Here is a 25504-nt window from a genome sequence, read left to right on the forward strand (position 1 = left end):
ATTACACTGCCTATTTCTTAACTATTTTTCATAACCGAATTGACATATACCTGGAGATTTTGAAATTGCACATTTTCCCTGGGTCTCCAAAAACAATATTCCTATTATTTTAATATCTTTGTGCTTCAAAGTTTTAAAAACATAGAAAAGAAAAACAGCATTAATAAACGGTCCCTGTGTCCATGTTCCCTTTATTACTAATATACTAACAAATTTGCTTAGACTTTTTTTTAATCATTATTGTTTTTGGAAAAATGATAAATATTAATTGTAAAGAATTGAAACAAATAATAAAAATATAAAGATTAAAAACTTTTAAAGTCACTTCAAACTTCATCCATAAGTAATCCTCATAACTATTAGGTGACTATAATAATGGCCAGGAATTTTCCAAATTTGTTAGTACAAACCACAGATCCAAACAGCTTAGAGAATCCCAAGCAAAGAAAAATATGCCTAGGCATATCATAGTCAAACTCTTGAAAATCTGAGTAGGAAATCATGAGGGCAGCTTGGGGATGTGAAGGGAACATTGTATTCAAGAAAATAATGATAAAAATTAATACCATTCTCATCAGAAACTCTGGAAACCAGAAGACAATGGAATAACATCTTTAAAGTCCTGTAACAAACAAGAAAACAAAACCTGTTAACCTAGAAATCTACATCTGGTGAAAATATCCCTCTAACAGGAAGGTGCAGTAAAGACATTTTCAGGCAAAAGCTGAAAGAATTATTTTCAAAAAATCTGAGCTTTAAGAAATGCTAAAAAGAACTTATGCAGGTTGAAGGGAAAGGGAAATGATATAAGAGAAATCCAATTATATGGAAATTAGTGGAGAACACCAGAAAGAGTAGGTCATTAAATATAAAGGATCATTTAACAAAACATTCCTACTTTATACATATGTATGTCATTTTGTCTCAAAGACTATTGACTATTTTAAAGTAAAAATAACAACATTAAGTGAACATCATTTCAGGCATCTTTCTAGACATACTAAATATGATTGGATGCCTAATTATAAATAAAATTTAAATAATGTGACCATATTATAGTTGCTATAATATATTGGGTGGGCCAAAAAGTGCCTTCGGTTTTTTAAGTAAAAATAAAAGACACATTTTTCATTTTCACCAAGAACTTTATTGAACAATGTATTCACTCTTTTGTTCCACTACTGTCTGCCATTTTTCAGGCAGCTTCATAATTCCAAAACTTTTTATCTTTTTGAGCAAAGAACTGTTCTAGGTGCCTTTTACAGTCTTCCAGGGAATGGAAATTTTTTCCATTAAGAGAATTTTGTAAAGACCGAAATAAATAGAAATCTGAAGGTGCAATGTCTGGTGAATACGGCAGATGAATCAGAACTTCCCAGCCAAGTTGTAAGTTTTTGCCTGGTCATCAAAGAAACATGCAGTCTTGTGTTATCCTGATGGAAGATTATGTGTTTTCTGTTGACTAATTCTGGATGCTTTTCGTCAGGTGCCGCTTTCAGTTGGTCTAATTGGGAGTGGTACTTTTTGGAATTAATCATTTGGTTTTCCGGAAGGAGCTCATAATAGAGGACTCCCTTCCAATCCCACCATATACACAACATCACCTTCTTTGGATGAAGAACAGCCTTTGGTGTGGTTGGTGGTGGTTCACTTCGCTTGCCCCACGATCTCTTCCGTTCCACATTGCTGTACAGTATCCACTTTTCATTGCCCATCACAATTTGTTTTAAAAACGGAATGTTTTCATTACGTTTCAGTACAGAATCACATGTGGAAATATGGTCAAGAAGGTTTTTTTCGTTTAACTTACGTGGAATCCAAACATCAAAGCGATTCACATAACCAAGCTAGTGCAAATGGTTTTCAGCGCTTGATTTGGATATTTTGAGTATGTCGTCTATCTCCCGTGTGATATAATGTTGATTGTTCTCAATTATTGTTTCGATTTGATGGCTATCAACTTCAACTGGTCTACCCAAACATGGAGCATCGTCCAGCAAGAAATCTCCAGCACGAACTTTGCAAACCACTTTTGACACTTTCAGCACCTTCTCCATACACTGCACAAATCCTTTTGCGTGTTTCAGTTGCGTTTTTACCTTTCTTGAAATAATAAAGCATAATATGCCAAAAACGTTGCGTTTTTTCTTCCATCTTCAATATTAAAATGGCTACACAAAAATTCACCAATTTTGTTAAGTCTTTTTTTAAATGCATGCTGATATGACAGCTGTCACAGTCTAACAAAATTGTCTCAAATGAAGTTAAAAACAACTAAGTGCTACTAGAGCCATCTTATGGAAAAAAACAAATGAACCTTTTGGCCCACCCAATAAAAAATTTAATTTCAATTTATTTGAATTTGTCACAAGAAAAACTAAAATGGAAGAGAAATAATTGTTGAATAGCAAAAAATGCTTCTACACCGCAAAAGATATACTAATCATCACAAGAAAGATAAAGGTCTCTCTTAAGAAAAGAAATTATAAATACAGTAAAGGATTGGAATCACTGTTTTTTATGAGTTACGTGTTTCAATTTTATAGTGTCAATTGACTACATACTATAAAAGATGATAAAATCATCAATATTCAGAGCTCCTCCCATTTTCACTCTTCCCAAACTTAAGTATTTTTTTGGTTAATATTATACTTTTTACATTGTCTAGACTTAACATTTACGTTTGAATCTATAACTGTAATTCTGATAATTTTTTTAAGATTGGTCCTGTATCTAAATGCACAGATGCAGGTCCTTTTACATGATCCTTTTACATGATCCTTTTACCATCATCATTACTGAATTCTGTTTTTTCTTTGGTATGGACAATTCATCTGTTTGTTAGTTATATTTTATTATCATGTAGTTTGGGTTGTAAGTTTTTTTCCCTGAGAAAATTTATTGCTGCATTCCCAGCATTATTCTTATGTTTGATAATTTCAAATGCTATATTGGCTGGGTGTAATATTCTTGGACCACTTTCTCCCACAGAACTAAGTAGATATTGCTCCATTGTCTTTTTTTTTTAAGATTTTTTTTTTTGATGTGGACCTTTTTTTTTTTAAGACTTTATTGAGTTTGTTACAATATAGCTTCTCTTTTTTATGTTTTGGTTTTTTGGCTCCAAGGCATGTGGGATCTTAGCTCCCCAACCAGGGACCGAACCGGCACCCACTGCATTGGAAGGCGAAGTCCCAACCACTGGACCACCAGGGAAGTCCCTCCATTGTCATTTAACACTAAGAGTTGATGTAAAGAAGTCTGAAGGCAGCATAAAATTTACCACTTATTAAGAGATTTGTTTTTTTCCCACTGGAATCTCTTAAAGTTTAAAACCTAATAAGGCTATGATATGGTATTAAAGAATCTGTATCAAAATTTCCAGAGTACATGGTATTATACTTTCAATCTGCAGATTAAGTTTTTGTTTTGGTTTTTTTTTTCTCCAGGAAACTTTTCTTGTGTTAGTATTATATATTTTTATTCATCTTCAGTTACATTCATTGGATTCCCTATTTCAAGGATAGCAATTACCAATTCTTGAGTATTTTTCTTACGGAGTAGCTTCTTTAATTCCTTTAATCTCTCTGGGGTTTTTTTAGTCTTAATTCATTGGAATTTTATATTAGCAAAATCTCTTCCTTTATTTTCAAATTCTCTGAGTCATGATATGCCTTATCCATAATCAGTTCCAGCTACTGACAGCACAGTTGTTCATCAACTCTCATGGCATCCGTGAGATATACGGTGTCTGTAAAACCAATCCCTCATTGCTTGTAGGTCTCTAGCTTCTTATTCCTCAAATATTTAAGTGCTAATACCACTATCACATTTCTATTTTAATATCTAGACTGATTCAATTCTTTGTGTTTTAATGGCTAGCGAGACACCATCACCAGCATATTTTTATCACATATAATAACTCTTTGCCAGAATCTAAAATAAATATTAGAAATAGAGGCCATGTGGAGTCAATATGTCAGGTTGCTGAACACATTCAAGTCAGGATTGTTGAGAGCTCTTGCTGTGTGGGTGTGTCCGTGCTCACTGTTCTGTCACACTAGCTCCAACTGGCTGTGCATGCAGGCCAGCATTCAGAATGCAGACAAAACAATGAACTAATATTTCACTTTATTTAGAGACAGATAAAATTAAAGGAATGAGCCTGGGCAGCTGTTAAATTGGTTCATTTAATGCATTTGATAGTTTAACCACTTTTCTGTAACCTGAAGAAATTATGGGATGGGAGAGGCAGAGACAAAAAAGACTGCTGCCTAAGACTGTGCCTTTAGTTACAGTTTGATACCCGGTTTTACCCTCCTCTGAGATCTTTTTACAAGTCCTGCGACGCTTAACTATTCTTAGTTGAGGGTTGTATATTAGTCCTCAGAGGGGATACTCAGATGAGGTCTCCAAATCAGTATGAAACCCTGAGACTTCACTTCCTTCAGAGATAGGCAGCTTAATCAGCTTCCCATTTTACCCACTTCTCCTCTGCCATCACTTCTCGGGAAAATCTGGCAAATGGCAATGTTGATTCTTTCCCACCTCATATGGAACCAACATAAATTTTTGAGGTAAGCAGCCAAAATCTTTTGTACTTATTTGCTCCTTCAGATGTTAAGAGTATTTATTAACTCCTTTAGATCATTTTGGTCTTGTTTGTGTCTCACTGAACGTTTGCTAATAAGTTTAAATTCCGAATCAAAAGAAATCCAAGGTTGGCCAATCCAGATACAATCTAACTAAAGACTTTTGAAAGCATTTTCATCATTGTAGCAGGAGACCCAACAAAATAATCAAAACAGCAATGCACAGAAAGAATTTCCTTCTCTGTAAGCTTTCACTAAATAAGGAAAAGGAAGGACAGATGAATTATATACGTCCTGCTTCTGGAACAGTTAACCTATTATTCTGTAGGATATTGTTGTCTTTGTGAGCAACTTGGGAGTAGCAGCCAGTGTTCTATCCTTGCATCTCATTATCTGGCAGTGCACATAGGGGTGGTCTGCAGATTGGATTGAATAATTGAGATTCTAGATTCTCTCTTAAAATTCTTTTACAGAACATCATACAAAGGAGAGCCTGAGATTTAACATACAGCGTTTGGAATAGGGACTTGTTTTCACTCTGAGGTCAGAAACTTCCACAGCTGAGTACTTTGGATAATGAAGGTCCTTTTTCTATATTCGCCCAGCCTGGGCTGGACACAGGCACATGTCATACAATCTGCATTTAAACATTATTTTCTTTCCATTTTAACAGTGTTTATGTTTCCTGGCACACATCTAAAAGATTCAAAATATTTACTGTATATGTAAATATGCTTTTAAGGAAAAAAAAAACATGCAGTTTTCACATGCAAGTTATTTTCAGCAGACAGTTCCTTCTCTGAAACACAAAAGGCTAGATATAAAAACAAACAAGAGAGAAGTGCTGTTTTAACAAATGAATCCTTGGAGATGGATTTTTAGGACTTTTTTTTTTTTTCCTGATCCAGCTTTTACCCTATCACTTAGTAACGCTAAGAGAAATCCTGAAATAAATCGGTGACGTTCTCACAGTTTTTAAGGCTGACAGTTTAATTTTTTTCCTGTTTTGTCTGTGGCCAATATAATTAGGTCATACCCATGTGAAAAATTCCTTGTACAAGAAAAATTTTGGATGTGTATGTGTTTTCAGGAAGATTTGTTTCTGCTAATGTACATGACATCATTTGCACGTGAAACTAATTCACTTACCCTACGTAATTTAGAATATTAATGTTGTTTCCAAAAAACCAAAACGAGCCCAATTCAAAAGGGAATGAATGTTTCTGTTACTAATTTTTTATCATGGTTAGAGTAATTACATTTTAAAATATTTTTAGCAGGTAAACCACTGATTTTAAAACATATTTGTTAATTACATAGACTGGATGCCAACTGAGGAAGGGGTCATTCCAGTAGAAAGAGGAGAAAGGCCTGATTTATAACAATATTCCAGAAATGGCAACAGAGATCAAATGCTAGCATTCCTACCTTACAGACTGTCCTCTAATTTCATTTTACATTAAAAGTTAGTTGTAATTCTTGTGCCTTGAGGATTTTCTAATAGACTTTTTACTATTTATACCAGCAGATACAAGTTTTAAGCCCACAATATTATTTGCTTTACTGCTTCTACGCTGCCAGAAATATTAGGAGCTATGGGAGAATGCAAACTTAAAAAAAAATGACCATACTTATTTGTGTTTTATGAAGATCTTGACATTAACTCCTTTTCTTCTTTAACAAGCTGAGTGTCTTGCTTTCATTTTTGTGGATTAATTTAAGAATTTTAGTAATTAAGGAGATTCTTATTTGCTTCCAAAACTTAAACACCAGGATTAACAGACACAAAAGGCACAATTTAGCATATTATATTGGCTGAGTGTAAAGGTCAAAATTACCAAGCTTTGTAGAAGCACCATTAGAAGTATACAGTAGATCCCTTGTAGAAATCATGAAGGAAAGCCAGTGTAGGCAGTGTCTGGAACACAACTGTAAAATGTGAGTTGCCCTCTGTGACGGAAGCAGAGCAATTGTCAAGAGTTTGACTAGGTTGCAAAAGAATTTAAAGGGCCTGCAGATGTTCAAGAATGCACGAGATAGCTTTGTCGTTCTCATGTAACGTTTACTGAGAAGCAAGGCATGCTCAACATTAAGCAGTCCATACTGAGTCCCTACCCAGCGACTTTATTTCCAACTGAGATAAGTAGGTGAGATATTTAAACAGAATTAGAAGGCTTAATTAGGGCTGCCCTTCCCTGAGTCTCCAAGGTGGCTGGAGCATTACTCACCATTTTGCTAAGAAAAAAATAAATGAGATTAAGTGAGGTAGGTGGGAAAAGACAGTAATTTTTCAGAAGGCAAGAGGTTTGCCCTCTAAAACAAAATGTACACAGCTAATCAGATATACTTCTGCCATTCTGTTTTCATGTATTCGTAGAGCTAGATTCAGAGTTACTGATGTTCTAACCAAGAAAAAAATGACTTCTAAGCGAGAGAGCAGTTTTCTCAAATGACACTGAAGAACTTTTGTGACATTCAGAAATTTACAGTGGCCTGTTGGTAGACTTCGAACATGTTCTGTCATTCCCAGCTTTGGGTAGCATTTGGAGAACACTTGTAGAAAATCAGCTATGCTTACAATCATGTTTATTCTTTAGCTATGGTAGCAGGACTTCCTTTAACATGCTAGTGTTCTCTTCTTTTGCAGGGACTGTACGTTTTTGTGGTTTATTTCATTCTGCACAACCAGACGTGTTGCCCTATGAAGGCCAGTTATACAGTGGAGATGAATGGGCACCCAGGACCCAGCACAGCCTTCTTCACACCCGGGAGTGGAATGCCTCCTGCTGGAGGGGAGATCAGCAAGTCTACCCAGAATCTGATCAGTGCTATGGAGGAGGTGCCTGCCCTTGCCCTTTCTCCTTCTCTGTCTCTCTCTCTCTCACTCTTTGATATACAACCTTTCCATTTTATGGAGTACAAGTTAAATGGTGCCATGTAACTTTTAAATCCTTTTCCTACTGACATTCTCTGATCTCTGGTATTTGCTGTGCTTACCATGGTATCATGTCTGTTATCTGATTCTTTTTCCTCCTTGCTTTGTGAGCTCTATTAACCAGCAGTTTGTACTGGGAAGTCAGAGCTCTTTCTTCAAAAGCTTCCTAATTTGTTACGGCAGTGACTGAATCTGCTTCAGAAATGGTTTTTCAAATACTGTTTCTTCCTGAAAATATTTTCACAGCTCTCTTCCTTTACTCATGCCAATCCACTACTTCAATCCCAACAAACAAATAAACCTCCCAATGTTCTCCCTCCACGTCATTTTGGGCTCTTGTGTCTAAATCACATTGCCACCAACCTCTCAGTAGTGCCACCCATAGCATTGGTACCACTGCTTGTATTTTGAAACATACCTGAAGACATTTGTCCAGGAAGAGATGGTAAACAGGTCCCTGACAATTTCTGCAGTGCCTGAGATGTGCTTGCCTACCATTCCTTACACAGCCCATGTTAGTGTCTCTGTATTAAAGAGCCAAGGGGAACAGTATTTGTGTTTGCATCCTGAAAAATGGCAGGAAATCAAAGTGCATATGTCTGAAAAGAAAACAGTTTATAGATAGTTAAGTAGGTAAATAGATAATCTACCTGCTCATTGATATTTTTTTGTCTTCCATGTTAATTTAGAAAGTAATTTTATTCATGTCAGGTGAAAATTAAGGTAAGTGATCACAAATAAAGTACCATATTTAAAAATCTTGATATGTGTTTAGTACCCTAAAGTGTTCAGCAATCTAGTACCATTTCTATATCCCATAAGCTCTTAAAACTGAATTATTTTCACATCCCAGGTGATAACAATAGAAACGGATATTTTTAAGATCAGCAGTGTGGGAGTCAATCTTTAAAAAAATGGTTTTTGTCTCTTTACTTGGCTACCCAGTTTAGCATTTGTCTAGATCGGGACTATACATTAACCATTAGCCATGTGTGTCTGTTTAAATTTAAACTAGCCACAATTACTGAGAAGCAAGGTATGCTAAATATTAAGCAATCCATACTGAGTCCCTACCCAGCGATTTTATTTCCAACTGAGATAAGTAGGTGAGATATTTAAACAGAGACAGATAAATATTATATTTATTATAATATATATTATATTATAGTATATTATTAATTAATATATTAATTAATATATTATATAATTATATAATATAATATAATATTTTATATTTATATATATAATATATAAATAACGATAAAAATTCACTTCATCAGTCACCCTGGCCACGTTCTAGTGCTCCATAGCCACACGTATCTGGTAGCTACCATAATGGAGAACAAATATCTAAAACATTTGTGGCATCGCAGTGCTATACTGAACTGTAGTGAACCATCACTGTGTTGAACAGTGCTATTCCAGATGTCCCGCTTCTTCGTGAAATCTTTTAAGGTTTCATGTTCTCTCAGATTTATTTCTCCAGCCCTCAAATCACTTTTCTCAGTGCGAGGCATCCCCGCAGTGTCTCAGAGAACCTTATATTGGGAGGCAGCAGCTGTGACAGTTCAGTTCCTGGCCTGAGCCACTACTTGAATGTTCACTGGGGGTGGAGCGCAGTGGCATACCCTAAAGTGTGCTCTGCATTCCTCAGCGGCTTACAATTGGCCTTGATCCAGCTGTCAAGGAGGGGCTGGCAGAGACATTCCAGAAAGCCACGCAGAGACGGGAAAGCATTAGGAAAGGAAGGATTAAGGGGTATTTACCAGTAACCACAAGGGAAGCAAATATATTTACTCATGTCAAGATAGAACTATCTTTTTAATCATTTAATTTTAAAAAACGAGGACTTTAGCATTCTATCAAAGAGCTTTTCTTTTCAATTCAGTATATCCTCATAGATAGCTACTATACTTAAAATTATATGTTGTATCTTAAAGATTGAGGAGGGTTCTTCTCCAGTTCGTATATTTTTAACAGCTTTCTTTGCACATATTCTATGAAAAAATTTAACGTGTTGATTGGGTTAAAAAATAATTCTCTTCTTCCACGCATGACAGCTTAGGAATCTACAAGTAACCCTCATAGAGAAATTGTTTAGCATCACCAGATTAGACTGTCTCATGGAGAGACATACTTTTCTAAGGAACAAAGGTAAAATTAAAGGTCAATTCTAAACAGTTCAACAGCCCTTTCACTTAGTCTTTGTAATGAGATGCAGAGATAAATAGCTCATATAGATTTCAGGGTAAGTATGTATATACTCATATTATGGTTTCTTTTTCTCCCAACCCCAACCCAAAAAGGTGCCACCTGACTGGGAGAGAGCATCCTTCCGACAAGCCAGCCAGGCCAGCCCTGACTTAAAGCCAAGCCCACAAAATGGCGCCACGTTCCCTTCCTCTGGAGGATATGGCCAGGGGTCACTAATAGCCGATGAGGAGTCGCAGGAGTTTGATGACTTGATATTTGCATTAAAAACTGGTATGTGAACCCACAAACCCCATTGGAAGTAGGCACTCTTGCTATGCTACAATTTATATCTTCTTCCCATGAAGTTGCAAAAGTACAATCAGTCACCCGTACCACATCCCAATTCTCATGACCCATTCCTAATCCCAGCCGAATTCTAGGATATTTTGTTCTTGGCACCAAATATGAGACAACCTAAAAATAATTGACAATTTGCTTTTAAGAAAAAGGCATACTCTAACTAGATGTAAATCTCTCTGCACTGGAATCTTGCTAGAACACCAAGATACTGCTGAGTCATAAGAATCTGGTAGTGATCTCCCTGAGAGAGTTTTGCCTCTGACCTACCAAAGAGAATTTCTTATGGAGTATCTTTGGAGCAGAAACTTGCAAAGGCAACATAATGGGCCTCGTATAGTTCTACAGTTTTCAAAGTGCCATCATATATATAGTATTTCATTGGCTCTTCCTATATGTTCAACTCCACTCAACCTGTGACCCCGATGGAGAGTTGTTTTCAAATCAAATATGCAACTTTTTTCTTTTCTTTCTTCCCTCAGAAAAATGTTGAACTGTCACTGTTAGAAAAAGTTCAGTGAACTTTTTCATTTCTAGATGTACAAACATGCAAGAAGATGTGTCCGTGTTCAGATGAACCTATTGAAATAGTTATTCAAAAGTGCATGCTACTATATATGTATTCCCACGTCAGATCAGTGCTTGGCAGTTGGTGAACCTTTTGTAGATGTTGTTGGAGAATGAATGAATGAATTCATTTCACGAATGAGTGAAAGAAAAATGAAACTTAGAGTTTGCTTAGAGGAATAGACATTAGATAAACATGACATAAAGAGGAGTAAAATAAGTAGTGGAAAGAGTTATTAATTATTGAGAATTCAAGGAAATTTTTTTTAAAACCTGCTCAGTTGATTCTTGAAGATATATAGAGCTTAAGTAAGTAAAGAGTGGAAGGAAAGCATTGCAGATTGAGGGACTAGAATTAGCCAAAGCCCAGGGCTGCAGGTTCATGACCTGCTTGGGGAGAAGAAGCATGCAGTGTGGCTGGGATGGAGGGTGAGTAAAGCCAGGCAGCAGGAGAAAAGCCCAGAAAGTAGTTTACCTACATTGTTAATAAGTTACTGTAGTTCCTCAACTGGGTTTCAGCAAGCACCCTCCTTGGGATATTCCTAGACATCCTTGGTGAAAGGATCCCCTGACCAAGTATATTTGGGAAACTGAAGAGATTCACAATTCACTTGAGCATTTTAGCAGCTCTAAAAAGTCCTAGAGTAAAGAAACCCACTTCACTTAATTTAACTTGGGGCTTCCAGGATACATTTAGTGATAGATTCATTTGGGGGAGCAGAAGACTTCCTGATACCCTGCATAATATTAAAATGCTCTTCAGATGCCATGCTAAGGGATGGGATTTTTATAGAACTCAGTGAGCCATCAAGGTTTTTGAGGAGAGGCACAACATGTTCCCACTGGTTTTGAGGCAAAATAACTCTTAGGGAAGTCTGAAGAATAAATTTAGAAGCAAAATCAGAAAGGCTGAGAGGTGTTTACCGTGGTCGCAGGGAATAAGGTTTAGGCCTCAAATCTGGGGAGTGGAAAGAAAAAGGACAAGAAATGCTGAGGAAACACTGAGAGGACAGTCAGCAAAGGCTCATGCTTCTCACCTAGGTGACTGAGGGGTCATACATAGAGCATTTGCTTGTTTATTTGTTTTCAAGGGGAAACTGATGAGTTCAGACTTGGATAATTTGATCATTCTGCCTGGTGGCTCTTAAATAGTCAAGTTGGGATCTTTGGCGAGGGATTGGGGTTGGAAGTAATGGTCTGAAAGGCATCATGCAGAGATTACATTTGAAGCTATGGGGATGAATAAGTTTAGTCTGGAAGAGTGGAAGCTAAGAGAGGAGAAGAAAAGAAGTGAGGGAGGGAGAGGGAAGAAGGGAAAACACGAGAAAGGAAAAGGAACAAGAAGAACATCTAAGATAATACCTACGTTTAAGCGTAAAAAGAAGAGGGTCCCACAGAGGACACTGTAGCATGGTCAGCACGAAAACTAGAGAGAAGAGTTTCATGAAGGAGGAAGGAACAACTGTATAAAATGCTCATTCGAGCTAGGACTGAAAGGGGGCTTTCAGATTACAAATAGTTCCCAGGGTAGATTATGTCCCCAGCACTGCAATGCAGTCAGTTGATGTTACAGCACTGGAAGCATAAAATGAATTCTTGCAACGTAATTAAATTAGATCTGGGTCCTATATATATATATAACAAGTATTAAATGCATTCCATTCCGGAATGTATGGAATGACTTACTTACTTATAGACTGAGTTTAGCATTCCTTAGAGTTCACTAAACTCTTCAGGAAGTAAATACTTTAAAAGACCACAATAGCAGTCTGTAACACTGGCCCCCTCTATTTTTAGAAAAGGTCCGATAATAATCAAGTACCACCCCCTAGATGCTTTCCATCATGCAATATGGTCAAATCAAAGGAGCAGTCCACCTGCCACTCCATCCACAGTGGAATTCACAACTGATACATAGGCCAGATGTGGACCAACAGGGAGTTTTATTTGACCTTCATTGCACTTTAACAATTTTTTGTGGCAAAATTTTAAAATTTAGAGATATCCCATAAAAATCCAGAATTTCTTTAAAAAAAAAATCTACCAATAGAGTGCTTAAAATCTAAGACAACACTGCTTGATGGGAGCTGAGTAATGGCTGCCCCTTTAGACAGGACATGAGCCCTTCAGTTTGTCCAGTGCCCACCAGACCTGTGTCACTGATTTAAGTGAGCCTCCCTGGCACCTGTGATGTTTGAGTTTGCAAACCTTGACCTATCTCAGGTCCACCTTAACTGCGGGCCACTCCAAGTCAACTACTGGGAACAGTGGGACTTCCAAGTCTTTTTCATTTGAACCCCTAAACAACTTTGAAAAATTATGTTACCCTTTGCATATATCTAAATAAACATCCAAAGGTTTTCATAAGTTTAAATAGAATCAAACAATGTCATTTCTATTGTATTATAAATTTTAGGGTTTAAGGGCCTAAGTACCAGAGCAATTTGATACCCACTGCTATTCATTTTATTTTAAATATATACAAGAAAGCTTTTCTTTTACATTTGGGGATTTTACACTGTTCTCTTTTCTCTTTGAACTTGTATTACCATTCTACTCCCGACACAGAATTTTATCCTAATGTAATATATTTTATGTTTGAAATTCATTTAATTGGTATAAAATAGAAGCCCTTGCCCCAAAGCCAGTCATGGACTTGTTTTTCCATTTGAATTTTAACCATATTGAATTCCTTAAAGGAAAAAAAAAAAAAAAAAAAGGACACAAAGGAAAACACTATTGACCTTTTTCATTTTTAAAATAAATTGTCTTTCTATGAGAAGTTCACATTTCACTCTAAAAAGAGGGACATCATATCTTTCCGTTAGTTGTTCTTGAAATGCATCAGCCTCTCCACAGGCAAATGAGACACTCAGACTAGTGATGCCATGGTTATTATTAGTTATTTTAATAGAACTCTCCAATGTATCATCAGTGTCCCCAAACAGGACTTTGGGAGAATGAGAACAGTCACCCTGGGACAGCCTCCATTTAGGGAAGAGAAGGTAGTGAGCTAACTAGAACAGATTCAGCCCACACAGAGTGTGAGTCCAGGATGGAGGGGCATGTACTCTATTTACATCCCTAACAAGAAGTGTTTTGAGTACTGGCATTTTTATGTTGATCCAAAGCTGACAAGATTCTAGAAAATGTTGAACTGGGAGCCTGTTGGGCTTAGAAACAGAGTGTTTTTCCACAGGGTCTTCTCCCAGCAGGACTAATCTGATTCTCCATCATCCTTAGTCCCTTAACTTCCTGATTTTACCTCAGACCAATGACACTAATGTCATGGTAAACGTTTCCCTACTGGAAACGTTTTGTTTGTTTTTTTGCTTTTTTGTTTTATTTTTGGCTGCGTTGGGTCTTCATTGCTGTGCACGGGCTTTCTGTAGTTGTGGCGAGCGGGGACTACTCTTTGTTGCGGTACGCAGGCTTCTCACTGCAGTGGCTTCTCTTGTTGTGGCACGTGGGCTCAGTAGTTGTAGCTCATGGGCTCTAGAGCGCAGGCTCAGTAGTTGTGGCGCACGGGCTTAGTTGCTCCATGGCACGTGGAATCTTCCCGGACCAGGGCTCGAACCCGTGTCCCCTTCATTGGCAGGCAGATTCTTAACCACTGCACCATCAGGGAAGTCCCCTACTGGAAACCTTTAAATGATTTCTTTTTCAGCCAGAAGAAAATAAATAAGTCTTTGAACACAAATGAAAACATTCAGAATCAAGGTCCAAATTCATGAATTCCTCAAAGGACTCATGAATTTCTCTTTCAGAGACATCACATAAAACTACAATGACTTATTTAACTTCAAGAACTTCTGCAGCCCAATGTACTAAACGAAGTTAGGTGGTCATCAAGGTGGAAAAGTAAAATTTGGAAAGATTTTTTTTTTTTTTAATAAATTTATTTATTTATTTATTTTATTTTTGCCTGCGTCGGGTCTTTGTTGCTGCGTGCGGGCTTTCTCTAGTTGCGGCGAGCGGGGGCTACTCTTCGTTGCAGTGAGCGGGCTTCTCCTTGCAGTGGCTTCTCTTGTTGTGGAGCACGGGCTCTAGAGCTCAGGCTCAGTAGTTGTGGTGCACGGGCTTAGTTGCTCTGTGGCATGTGGGATCCTCCCGGACCAGGGCTTGAACCCATGTCCCCTGCGTTGGCAGACGGATTCCTAACCACTGCGCCACCAGGGAAGCCCAAATTTGGAAAGATTTAGGTTTTTTTTTCCCTCAGGAGAAGATGAAGGAGTATGACCTTTGTATCACTGCCGCATTTTAAAAGGCCATAGAAAATAAGAGTGGGCTCAGAGAGGGTTCAGAGAGCTCTGTGTTGGAATCCTAGCTCTGCAGTCTACTATCTGTGTGACTTTCAGTAAGGAACTCAACCTTTCAGTTTCCTCATTTATCAAATAAATGTTCTTTTTTTAAATTTTTTATTTATTTAATTTATTTATTTTTGGCTGCATTGGGTCTTCGTTGCTGCATGCGGGCTTTCTCTAGTTGCGGCGAGCAGGGACTACTATTCCTTGCGGTGCGTGGGCTTCTCATTGCAGTGGCTTCTCTTGTTGCGGAGCACAGGCTCGAGGCGCGCGGGCTTCAGTAGTTGTGTCATGCGGGCTCAGTAGTTGTGGTGCACGGGCTTAGTTGCTCCGTGGCATGTGGGATCTTCCCGGACCAGGGCTCGAACCCGTGTCCCCTGCATTGGCAGGTGGATTCCTAACCACTGTGCCACCAGGGAAACCCATCAAATAAGTGTTCTTATTGTAAGTTTTCATGAAGTTTGGAGATTGTCTATGTGAAGAATCTACCACAGTGTCTGGCAGAATTTAAATTCAGTATGTGATATAAATTATTTGTTGGGTTCGATTTGTTGTTATGTTTAAAAACAGTTTTAAATATTCATAATATGTTCTGTAACACCTGGGTGTTCACTGCACCATAACTATTGAGTGAGGGAGGTTCGTGCATGAATGTGTGCCAAGGAGTTTGAAATTTATTCTATAGACAAATATGAACACGTGAAACCTGTGGGACAAAGAAGTCACACGAATAGAGCTGCCCCCATAAGAGGCTGTAGGATGTAAAAGACAACACCCTACGTCTGGGGTCAGAAGTCCAGTTGGGGGACTTCCCTGGTGGTCCAGTGGTAAAGAATCTGCCTTCCAGTGCAGGGGACACGGGTTCGATCCCTGGTCAGAGAACTAAGATCCCACATGCCGTGGGGCAATTAAGCCCGCGTGCCACAACTACTGAGCTCGCACCTCAACTAGAGCCCACGTGCCACAAACTACAGAGCCCACGCGCCCTGGAGCCCACGCCACAACTACAGAGAGAAAACCCGCACGCCACAACTACAGAGAGAAAACCTGCATGCCACAACTACAGAGAAGCCTGTGCACCATAAGGAAGAGCCCGCACCACAACGAAAGACCCCGCATGCCTCAGCAAAGACCCCGCATGCCTCAACTAGGACCCGACGCAGCCAAACAAATAAAGAAAATTTTTTTAAAAAAATTAAAAAAGAAAAGAAGTCCAGTTGGATATCTTCATTCTGTGACTTCCCTGCTGTGTGACGTGGGCAACTCAGTGAACACCTCTGACCCCCATTCAGTCCCTGTGTCTGTAAAACAGGACTAATAATCATGCTTTCCTAACTAAAGCATGTTGAAATGTTGAGGAAAGGAGAGACTCTAGATGAATGTAAATTATTACTTGTAGTTCCTTTGACATTGCCCGTTCAGTCTACCAAGGGGGAGAGTTAACTGTTATCACAGTTGCTGGCTTTTTCGTGAATTTTTGGCTTAAAATTTAAGCATGAAAATACCTTTCAGAAAATCAGGATACTTACTGCCAAATACCTTCCTAGACCATTGAATGAATTACAAAGAGACAAGAAACCTGGGCTGTGTTCCCAGTTCTGCCGTGTTATACTTGTATGTAGAATGTGTCCTTTCTGAGTCTCAGCAAGGGATTAGGATTTGGGCATTGTGCATTTATGTCAACTGGGAGGAAATTGAAAAGGAGGATGAGGTGGATCATACAGATGTGGTGACTCAGGGGAGGCTGTATCTAGAACTTGCTGACATCTTCCAGGGCTCTGGGCTGCTGAACAAGCTGGTGACACCCAGTCGCTTGTAAAGCTGCACCCCACGTTGAACCTTCCAGCCCAGTGTGCTTCGTCCCTCACGGTCTGCTCAGCAGGCTCTTAGTTCAGAACTTCTAGTGTGCTTTGTCCCCATGCTGGGCAGACGCTTATGCATTCCTAGTGGCATTTAGAGCAGGCGAACCTTGAAATCAGAGGGAGTTGGTGCTCGTTTGTTCATTAAGCCCCACTCTTCCCTGGTGCTAGTGCTGGGGTCCTCTCTGTTTCTCTGTAGTTGATCCCATATTGGGCAACTCTGTTACTCACCGAGATCAAGCTGCTATAGGCCTCAGGGCCTCAGTCACCTTCTCTTTATAAAATGGCAATGTGTCACTGATCCACTTGGAGGTTCTTCTAAGTCGGACAGTTCCTCTGCTTCCCTGGCAGAGAAACATGGGCCCTTTGTCCTTCAAAGGCAGTGTGGCAAACTCAAATGTTACTCACATGTAGGGCCAGTCAAACACCATAACTGATTCAAGAGGGCTGATAAAAACAGCGGCCTACCAGAAGGTAGTACCTTGTCCATGTTTTGGTTGTTGTTGTTTTATACAATCCAGAAATACAGGCCCAGTGTTGCCTTGTCTTCTGCTTTTTAAAGAGAAACCCCAAATCTGATTTTTTATGTTAAATGTATTCATTTTTAAATCATGGCAACTAACTAAATTTTTGAATATACATTGTCATTGGTAATATGCTAGTTCTTGACTTGAGGAAAGAGTTCGTGGGTGTTTGTCACGTTTTGCTTCATGACTTACATGTACATTATATATAGCGGTACCCTACAATTTATCATCCATACCAGGACAATTCAAGAGAGTAAAAGGGGTGTGATTAATAATTTTTTCAGGTATAAACTAGGACTTTTCTTTTCAAATATTACATCCTCCAGCTCCCTGCTTGAAGGAATAGTGAAAGAAGTATTTGTGAAAGGATGTGGAAATGGGCCTTGACGGACAGGTAGGAAGACCCTCAGGCTGGATTTACATGGCACTGCAGGACCAGTCAAGAGACATCACTTTGAGAAAGCTCTCCAATGGGCAAAAGTTGCAATATGTCTATCTGGTGAGGTCCAGCCGGGTTAGGAGTATCTTGAAAGGCAAGGCAGAGGGTTCCAGGCTGACGCAGTTGACAACAGGAACTAATGTTTGTTCTTGAGAAGGCAGTGGAATGCAGAATGGATCAGAGGAACAGAACAGGCAATACAAATGGAAGAGGAATTTTCAAGAACTAGGATGCAGAGCATAATTTATTAATACGTTGAGCAAACATTTACTGAACACTCACAGTGTGCCAGGCACTGTCCTATTAGCTAAGAGACATAATCCCATGGGTGAATCTGAAATTTTAAAAGAGAATCATCATGTTTCCATGGGTAGCAGAGGGGATACTACCTGAGTTGATATTTATAGGAAGAGTGGAAGCAGCCAAGCTAAAGCGTTGAGGGGGCAGGGAAAGAGCATCCTAGGCAGAAATGCTTGAATAATAACACGGTGGGGAAAGGGAGTGACCAGCAGCTCTAGTGAGACATTAGACTAGAGAGCAGGCAAGAATCAGGTGGATGGTGCCTTGAAGCTGGGCTGAAGACAAGCCCTCCAGAGGTCAGACAGCAGGAGGAGATGCAAAAGAAAGCAGAATAGCTTTGGAAAGGGTCAACAGGGGACTCCCCTGGTGGCACAGTGGTTAAGAATCCACCTGCCAATGTAGGGGACACAGGTTCGAGCCCTGGTCCGCGAAGATCCCACATGCCGCCGAGCAGCTAAACCCGTGCGCCATGACTACTGAGCCTGTGCTCTAGAGCCCGCAAGCCACAACTACTGAGCCCACGTGCCACAACTACTGAAGCCCACACGCCTAGAGCCCGTGCTCCACAACAAGAGAAGCCACTGCAATGTGAAGCCCGAGCACCACAAGGAAGAGTAGCCCCCGCTCGCTGCAACTAGAGGAAGCCTGTGCGCAGCAACGAAGACCCAACGCAGCCAAAAATAAATAAATAAATTTATTTTAAAAAGGAAAGAAAGAAAGAGTCAACAGGTCAGTGGATGAGTGGATGAGATGGGCCAGTGCAGTGTCAGAGAAACAAAGCCAGGAAGTGGGGTTTCAACAGGAGCCTTTAACAGAGAGAGGGTGGGAAGGACAGAGACCCAAAAGAGGGAGGGTTTGGCTAGAAAGAGGTCATTAGTGGGCTCCTGCTTCCATCTCCGAATAGGTTAAGAAGAAGCTAATCCACTATCTTCCCATAGCTACTAACTGCAGAATTGCCTTTCCTACATCTCAGACAGATAGGGAAGTCTCAGCTGCCCAGGCAACTGGTTCTTCACTTCCCTTCTTGTTTGCAGTCTTGTGCCCAGCAGAGGGGGTGGGGCTGGGAACCGTAATCTCTGGTGATTCAGCCAACAGCACACCCTGTGACGACATCCCTAGTCTGTGTGTGTGTGTGTGTGCATGAGAGAGGGAGAGAGTGTATGTGTGTGTTTATGTGTTCCTCTGCACATTACAGACGAAAACAACAAGGTGTTAGTCTAACATAGTGTCAAGCTTTCCAAATTATTCTGAGTTGTGAAAAAAGTAGTAAACAGTGGAGCGTCCTCAAAACAGAGATTCCAGGCGCTATCTCCAGCTAACAGCTAGCTTTGTGGGATTCTTGTGCGGATCTGTTTTGGCGCTGTGTTACATAATTATTTTTATCTTGGGTGCAGATCTGAGTCATTGAGAGCCAGTGTCTTCTGGGCACTGATATGATACCAGGTGTTGTCAATGCACAGTTTTCTTCTCGGATCTCTGCCACACTGAGTCTCAGCTGAAGGACCTACTAGGTTCGGTACATGTAGGGTTGGAGGTTATACGTTTCCTAACAGCAAATCCTACCCCCCTGCTGAAAAATTCTAATAACCTGCCTGATCTTTTTTATTTTAGTAAGCCCCCAATTAAGAAATGCTGTTCTTTGGAGTAAGTTATACCTGTCAACCATGTAAGAACAGAAAAAAAGATTGAGAAGCCAAATTCGTGTCTTTAGAAATTAATTTGTACTTATAAAAACTACCAAAAGGAATTTAAAATACAGTTTTATAATTGCTAGGTGTTAATAATATTTATTCTAGATGTATAGCTCACTTTTTACTAATATAATAGAAATAAACGTGTGTTGACTTACTGTAACTTGACCATTAATTTGCTGGACTAATAGTTGGGAGTTTTGTGTTTATTCTTTTTCTATTGCAGGTGCTGGTCTCAGTGTCAGTGATAATGAATCTGGTCAAGGCAGCCAGGAGGGAGGCACCTTGACTGACTCCCAGATCGTAGAACTCAGAAGGATCCCCATCGCCGACACCCACCTCTAGCACCTCAGTAACCATTAGAATGAGGGTACTTCCCTGTTTGTATTGGCTCTGTGCTAAAACTTTCTAAGTACATGCAGCCATATGATAGGACTCTGTGAATTGTACTGGATGACTAACCCAGAGGTGATTGTTGTGTTTGGAATATAAATTACTTATCTTTGTGCAACCTGAAAATTAACTGCTATAATGAAAGACTGGATCGATTTGTATCAGTTAATAGGATTGACATATCAGTTAATAGAATGTACATATTCCAAGAGTATTAGTTGTTTTTTAATGATGCTACATGGCTAACATTGTTTAATAAAGGTAATAATCAATAAAAACCATAGAATCCATTTGGCATGACCCAGGCTCATTATTTATGAGGAAATATTGTGCCTGAGCAAAGAAACAAACTCTGTCAAGATGATGTCCAGCACCCCGTTTTCTTCCCGCATTGATACAGGTGATCCAGATTTAAGACTTCACCTTCATTCCTAAAAACCATAAAATGTATTGTCTGTTGATTTTGCACCTGAGTGTCAACGGAGTACTGTAGTTTACATAGTCTTTGATCAAAAGTATGTATTTCTGCTCATTATAAAATTAGGGATCTGAACATTTTCCAGAATGAATGTTCTGTTCCCAGTTAAAAATAACTCCACCAAGCATTTTAGTACAGCTAAGAAGAGGATCATCCAAACAGTGCAGAGTTTGTTTGGGAGAAATATTTCTTGGTTTGGATTTTTCAGTCTTTGTCTTGGAATGAGAAATCAGCAAGTCTGTCCTAGAACAAACCCTATTATGTTCAAGATGATTTCATTGACTATGGTTCCAGAGGAATCATTAAGAACAGAACAAGTTTGTTCTAAGAAAGCCTTTTTGACCTTTTATTTTTGAATTCTTAAGTATTTGGGGGAAAATCAGTAGTCATTCCAAGAAAAAATTTTAAAATTGAAAAAAAATCTGCCTAAGGGAAAATGTTGTTCTGTTAATCATTTCACTTAAAACCATAGTTAAAACACCCAAGTGTTCTGTCATCACTGTGAAGCATGGCTTTATTTTTTATAAAACCTGAGGTGGCATTACTGATCTTGATGAATTATAAAATGACTCTCCTTTTTTCTTCCTGTTGGTCCTCCCCTACTTCCATCTCCTCGTATATTGAGTTTTGATCAGTGACTTTATAGGTAGGAAACAGAAGCTGCACAACAAAATCAAACAGCCTAAAAGACAAAGGCAGCATCATTGGCAGAGTTATAATCCTTTTTAGGAAGTTTAGAAATGGTGCTAATAAGATTGAATTTACGTTACATGACAAATAAGTTAGTGTCTCTCTCAACCTACAGCATTGTACTGTAGTCTCTTCCAAAATAAGAAGCAGTTGGTGGAATTGGTTATAAAATAAAAATTTAACATGAAAATTTTGAAATTGGTAATAAGCATTTTAAAATTATTAATAGGTTTTAATGAATTTGAGGCTTAGATAATGATTACAGAAATGTGAGATTTCATGGTGTGGAATCCATGAGTCATAATTACTATAACATTTTTTTTGCAGATAACTCAATTCCTATTTGTCACTTAAGGTAAAGTTATTATCAGCATTTTTAAAGTTCCTAAATGGATTATAACCACACCATAATGAATTCTCTAACAAAGACAATTGTCAATAGCTATTTTCATTTCTACGTGTTGTCAGAATTTGGGAAAATCTGGCCAAAAACATGACCAATCACAGACACCTTTCTTACTTCAGCTTACTGAATTTCTATTGTTATCCAAAATGCCATCTTGATAAAGAATCAAAAGAAACTCCTGCCACTGATCAGCATGATTCTTTAAACATTAGAAGGAAAGGGCAAGATTTCTAGAAGCCGCAGTGCTAAAACAAATAAGCTTCATATTCCAACAGCAGCAATATTTTGCTATCCGGTTTCCTCTCAACATAGAGTGAGATGGGACATCAGCCAGGGAAGGATAGTACCAGGTAGGAGGAAGCAGATCAAATCAAAGTCTTAAAAATGAAAACTCGAAGACTAGAACTATAACACTTTGTGATCTTTCTTTTTCAGGAGGTTTTATGCTCCCTTTCTCCATGACATTTTTAAATAGCTTTATTAAGATAGAATTCACATTCAATACAACTCACCCATTTAAAATGTGCAATTCAGTAGTATTTGATTATATTTCATTATTGGGGGTTTTTACAATTAATTTTTATTGGAGTATAGTTGCTTTACAATGTTGTGTTAGTTTCTGCTGTACAGCAAAGTGAATGAGTTATACGTATACATATATCCCCTCTTTTTTAAAATTTCCTTCCCATTTAGGTCACCACAGAGCATTAAGTAGAGTTCCCTGTGCTATACAGTAGGTTCTCATATTGGGGTTTTTTTAATTGCTCTAAAATATGTGTAACACCAAATTTGCCATTTTAGCCATCTTTAAATGTAGTTTTAAAATTCAGTGATATTAATTATACTCACAATGTTGTATAATCATTACCTCTATTTCCAAAACATTTTTATCACCCTCAGGCAGAAACTGTGTATTCATCCCATCTCCTTGACATTTCCTTCCCTCCGTCAGTAGACACCTAACATTTCTTTGGGAAATGTCTCTGCTTCTGCATTTTTGTAATTATTTAAAATTTGTTTTTCTTGTTGCTTTAGTTTTTTTCTCAACTTTTTTTTTTTTTTTTTTTGAATGTTAAGGCCAAAAAAAAGGATTTTCCTAATTTGGATGCAAGTGCAGACAGGTATGCAGTTGAGGTATGGAGCAGAAGTAGAGCCCACAGAATTCCAACCAAGCTGGGAGCCCAGGCAAATGAAAATCTTAGTAAGCAAAACACAGAATGAATTTCACTCTGGAACTGTATCTTTGTGTTGGCTTTCAATCTCTTGAGGTGTTTTAGGGTTTAATTAATACTTTCCATGGTTCCTAAATCTGACCAGAGAAGTTTAAATACGCAATGGGGTTATGGCTGGAAAAAGAAAATGCCATTCAGGAATATAGCTCCCAAACAACTTAGCCTTGTGTTTACCGGCACTTAAGATCTGCCTTGAGTTTAGCCTTAAGTACTCTGGGTAGATCTGTTTGAGGGTAGGTCTCAATCAGATTGGTAGGTAATGTTGAGTTTTCAAAGCAGCTGGGTGGCAGAGTGGATCTCCTCTAGACAGCCTGACCTTGATAGGAACAGAGAAAGCAACATGGGAAATCCTGTATTTCATGTGGTTTTTAATTGTTAATGGCATGGACCCAGTTCCCCAGTACTGCTCTAGCAGGATGTAAGTCAAAGGACCACATTGCCTGTAAGTAACATATTTAAAGAATGGACCAAGTGACTGAGGCTCGGAACTCTTCCATTATCTTGAATCTCTTTTAGTCTAATTGACTAACTAGTGAAATACAGGTGATTGATATTCTTATTGGTAAGATTTAGTTGGTACATTGATGTTGTTATTCAATACATCTCACCTACCTAAACTTTTCACTCATCAAAATAATTTTAACATCATAATAGAAAACCAAACTCACCTTTGCAAAAATTTAGAAAGCCCCAGATGCTTTCTAGCTAGCACATACAATGAATACATGCACAGTATTTTTAAGAAATAATAGCCCTGAGGAGGAAGAAACTTTACTTCTATGGTGGTCTGTAACTATTCAAATCACCCTGACAAGTTTGGCAACCCTCTTAATTAAAAATTTCTACACTGGAGATAAAAGAGTTTAACAATTATGGTTAGTAAACATCTTTTACTTAAGTAACTTACATGGTTTCAGGAAAAGAAGCAAATGGAGAATAACTTTGTTTCCCATCATCTATGACAATGGGATGCAGTTATCAAACACTGTTGCCATGGTCCTTGGGAGCACTATGGGATGCTTCAGTTCAGTTCCCAGCCTGCCCCTGCCAGGGACTCAGCAATGGGGCCCAATACCTTAGGCAGTGCTGTGAGCACCAAGGTTAGAGCTGAAGTCCCTAGAAAGACTCAGCTCAAGGAAATTGTTAGCATTCGCAGGGCATGAAATGGTATGTTAGTCCTGTAAGAAAAGATAAGTACTCACTGTTTTCTAACAGATAAAATGATTCCAACTTAAGCAGGGTAAACTATGCTTTTCCCTGTGATTAGCCTTTAGGAGTCTATGAGCAAAATCACAAATTTGATATTTTTTAAAAATTTAAGAATGTATTAATACCATTTGTTTTGTAACAAGAATGAAGGGAAGAGACAATGCAAATCATTTCAACATTACTTATTTGATTATGTTTATTTCAAAGGTAAGGGTGTATGCTCGTGAGAGAGAAACAGAAAGAAAAGAAAAAGGAAGGGAGGGAGGGAAAGGAGGAAAAGAAAGATTGAAAAAAGAATAAAAGAATTCTGGGACTTCAAAGCAAGAAAAGCAAGGAAAATCAAGATAATAATTTCCATTACGGTTTACAATACACGATAAAAAGATATTTTGAAAAGATTCATGAAGTATGTGACACTGTCCGTCATCCTGCTCCACAGTATATATCCTTAGTCTGTACATCATCAAAATCATTGCAGAATTTCCTTCTTCTTTTAAGGCTGAATGGTATTTCATTGTATGTGTACACCGCATGTTCTTTATCTGTTCATCTGTTGGACATTTGGGTTGTTTCCATGTCTTGGCTGTTGTGGATAATGCTGCAATGAAGATGGGAGTGCAGTGTCTTCAAGATACTGATTTCAGTCCTTTTTCATAAATACTCAGAAGTAAGACTGTTGGATCATTTTTCATTTTTTTGAGGAACCTCCATACTGTTTTCCACAGCAGCTGTGCTATTTTGCATTCCCATTAACAGTGCATTCCACATCCTCACCAATACCTGTTTTTTGTTTTTTTGGTATTAGCCATCCTGACAGGTGTGAGGTAATTTTTCATTGTGGTCTTGATTTGCATTTTCCTTATGACTAGTGACATTGAGCCTTTTTGCATATACCTGTTGGCCATTTGTATATCTTCTTTGGAGAAACATCTTTTTACATCCTTAGCCCATTTTTAAATTAGGTTATTAGTTTTTTTGCTATTGAGTTGTAGAAGTTCCTTATATTTTAAAGATTAATTTCTTATCAGATACGTGGTTTGTAAATATTTTCTCCCATTCCACTGGTTGCCTTTTCACTTTCTTGATGGGTGAAACAAGACAGTGACAGAAAAACAAATACTGCATGATTCCACTTATAAGGTATCTAAAATAGTCAAATTAATAGAATCAAAGTGTGGAACGGTTGTTGCCTGGGGCTGAGGGCAGGGAGAAATGGGGAGTTACTAGTCACCAGACATAAAGCTTCAGTTAGGCAAGATGAATAAGCTCTAGAGATCTGTTCTTCAATATTGTACCTATAGGCAACAACACTGTATTGTACATTTAAAGTTT

General features: G+C 38.4%; 1 protein-coding gene across 1 annotated transcript in view; it reads left to right on the forward strand.

Moving 5' to 3' along the window:
- The window catches only part of ADGRV1 (adhesion G protein-coupled receptor V1), a 560722-nt gene extending 540436 nt beyond the window's left edge, over positions 1-20286 (forward strand). The window contains exons 88-90 of the mRNA XM_061188957.1: positions 7240-7431; positions 9834-10011; positions 19991-20286. Of these exons, the coding sequence (XP_061044940.1) occupies positions 7240-7431; positions 9834-10011; positions 19991-20109 (489 nt within the window). The 3' untranslated portion in view covers positions 20110-20286. The remainder of the gene's footprint in view (positions 1-7239; positions 7432-9833; positions 10012-19990) is intronic.
- Positions 20287-25504: the final 5218 nt, after the last annotated feature.

This window comes from Eubalaena glacialis, chromosome 4 (genome assembly GCF_028564815.1).
Source record: "Eubalaena glacialis isolate mEubGla1 chromosome 4, mEubGla1.1.hap2.+ XY, whole genome shotgun sequence".
In the NCBI taxonomy this organism is placed as follows: Eukaryota; Metazoa; Chordata; class Mammalia; order Artiodactyla; family Balaenidae; genus Eubalaena; species Eubalaena glacialis.